Source organism: Gavialis gangeticus, unplaced genomic scaffold, assembly GCF_001723915.1.
Source record: "Gavialis gangeticus isolate Ggan-Ray unplaced genomic scaffold, GavGan_comp1, whole genome shotgun sequence".
NCBI classification, from domain to species: Eukaryota; Metazoa; Chordata; order Crocodylia; family Gavialidae; genus Gavialis; species Gavialis gangeticus.
The window spans coordinates 111310830-111313600 of NW_017729025.1; the positions used below are offsets into that span (position 1 = coordinate 111310830).

At 51.3% G+C, this 2771-nt stretch overlaps 1 protein-coding gene across 1 annotated transcript in view; it reads right to left on the reverse strand.

Annotated features, from left to right (window-relative positions):
• NAT10 (N-acetyltransferase 10) overlaps positions 1-2771 on the reverse strand; it is a 67713-nt gene that overhangs the window by 28106 nt on the left and 36836 nt on the right. Inside the window, exons 11-12 of the mRNA XM_019519409.1 lie at positions 1780-1878; positions 1086-1222 (exon numbers count right to left, since the gene is read on the reverse strand). Of these exons, the coding sequence (XP_019374954.1) occupies positions 1086-1222; positions 1780-1878 (236 nt within the window). The remainder of the gene's footprint in view (positions 1-1085; positions 1223-1779; positions 1879-2771) is intronic.

The window sequence follows — 2771 nt, forward strand, 5'->3', positions numbered from 1 at the left end:
CTTGCTGTGGTGGTGGGGGGAAGCAGCAGGCCTAAGCTGATACAGAAGTGGCGGTGGCATGGGAGGAGAGGGGGAGGCCCGCTTCCCCACCCCCCATGGCATGCTGGCTTCTCCCCACCTCGAGCCTGCTCCACTCCTCCTCACCACCCCGTCCACTCCTCGCTTCCCCTCCCCTGGGCACACTCTTTGCCTCCTGACACCATGGCGCACCCGCTGCTTCCCCCCACTGCTGCCACATCAGCCAGGCAGGCGGTGACGACAGAACTGGGGAGGGGCAGGCAGAGGCCAGCGCTGGCGGCCTTGCAACCCCTGCAGCATCCCGACCCCGCTCCCCCCGAGCTGCTGCCACCACCTCCAAGGGGCAAGGGGGGGGACGGGGAGGGGCAAGGCCAACTCTGGTGGTCTTGCCCCACCCTGTCCGCTCCACCATTGGCGGTTGCCGCTGGCACCGCCTCCATCCCCTGCATCCCTGCCATTATGGCAGAGCTCCGCTGTGCCACCACCTCCTGTCCCAACACTGTATTTGCACTCCGATTGGTTGTTTCAGGTCAGCCAATCAGAGTGCGAATAAAGCATGACAGACAGACACTTTTATAACGTGAGAATACTGATGATTGCTCAAGGACTTTCCTTTATGCCCACACAAATCACCTCACCCACTACTGAAGGGCAGACACTGGCAGAGCAAGAGAGCAGCTTTTCTACAGCAGTGCCCCACAGCTCAGCAGGAAGGGAGGGTACAGTGCCCAGAAGAAAGAGAGGGGGACTTCGGGCAGGCAGACTGGAATGGCCTGTGCTGGAAAGGTCAGTCCTCCCCTACAGCGAAGGAAGAATGCAGTTCTCCACCAACAGTGTATACGCCCTTCCTTGAAAAAGGTTTCAGCATTTCTCTCAAATATATGCTCCTTGAGCAAGGACAGGACAGAGCATTTCCTCATGCCAGACACAGACAATATATGCAAGTCCATACCAATAAATGATACATGAAAGATAATTAAAGTGACAGTTTCAAAAAGGGGCTGTCAGGCATAAGGAGGAGTTAGACAAGCAGGTAACGACAAGGAGTCTCCCCATGAATCTCTTACCCATTAATCGTGGAAGCCATGAAAACAAGGTAAGGGCCCAGCAGGTTTTTTACCAGGGGGAGGGGGATGGCAGCAGCTTCATCAATCACCACGAGTTCAGCCTGGCCCAGTTTCACGGCATCTGCAGGGTGTATGTACTGCAAGGAGCGAAGCAGCATTTTACTGAAGGTAATCGCTGACCCAGCAGCTGTCTGGGAACTGAGGCAACTCCAAAAGATAGAGAGTTGCAGCCCTATGTGAGCAGTTATCTTCCAAAGTCCCTGTCTTTGTTTAAAGGGAAATGGAGTACAAGCACTGTCAGAGAGTAGCTGAGAGAAGGTTTCATTGAAGTAAATCAAGTGCATGCCTGACTATATCATATTCATTTTCCTTTATTTTTCTTGACTGCTATAAATCCGTTCTCCTTCATGACCTTTATCTGGACATTTGTGCCCAAGAGAAAAAAAAAAAATGACATGCAAGACCCAGCTAAGGGTCCTCAACAGACAGGACCTCCACAGAGACTGGCAAATTTCCTTTGTGGAAGCTACTGATCAGGAAGACAGTTGTCTAAAGGTAAAAATTCCTTGTACTGACAGTGATGAGTAATACTGTTACACTTTAGGTAGAACGAACACACTTAAGCTTAGAACACTGGTGGTGTACCATAATGCCGAAGGCCACAAGCAAGAAACAAAGATGGGAGACTAATTACCTGGATGGTCTGTCTGTGTTCCTTGAACACATTCACTCTGACAACTGCTTTGTTAAATTCGGGGTTCAAAGACTGGATAATTTCATAGTCCAAATGTTCCTGAAAAAGACATAACATGAACTGCCATGAGGCAACAGAACAACAGATCAGCAAAGCGGGGTGGGGGAGGCCAGGGAAGTGTCGCATTCCCCCTCCATGCGCACCTCACCAATTCATATTTATAGTTTCATAGTAGCTAGGGCCAGGAGGGACCTGAACAGATCATCTAGCCTGACCCCCTGCCACAGGCAGGAATGAATGCTGGGTTCGCAAGACCCCAGACAAGTGCTCATCCGACCTCCTCTTGAATTTGCCCAAGGTAGGGGCATGGACCACTTCCCTGAAAAGTTGGTTCCAGATTTTGGCCACCTTAACTGTAAAATATTGCCTTCTGATATCCAACCTAAACCTATTCTCCATCATCTTATTACCATTGTTCCTCATCACCCCAAGTGGTGCTGGGGAGAAAAGGGCTCTACCTATTTGCTGTTGATCTCCCCTGATGAGTTTGTAAGCAGCCACCAGGACACCCCTCAGCCTCCTCTTGCTGAGGCTGAATAGGTTCAGGTCCCTCAGTCTCTCCTTATAGGGCCTGTCCTGCAGCCCTCTCACCAAGCAGGTGGCCCTCCTCTGAACCCTCTCCAGGCTGGCTACATCCTTTTTGAAGCGCGGTGCCCAGTACTGGATGCAGAACTCCAATTGCAGCCTGAACAAAGTTGCAGAGAGGGGGAGTATCACCTCTCTGGACTGGCTTGAGATGCATCTTTGGATGCATGACAAGGTCTGGCATTGGCAGCTCATGTTCATCTTGGAGTCAATAATGACTCCAAGATCCCATTCTGCCTCTGTGCTTTCAAGAGGGGAACTCCCCAGCCTGTATGCATGCTGTGGATTCCTTCTCCCAAAGTGCAGCACCCTGCATTTATCTACGTTGAACCCCATCCTATTCTCAT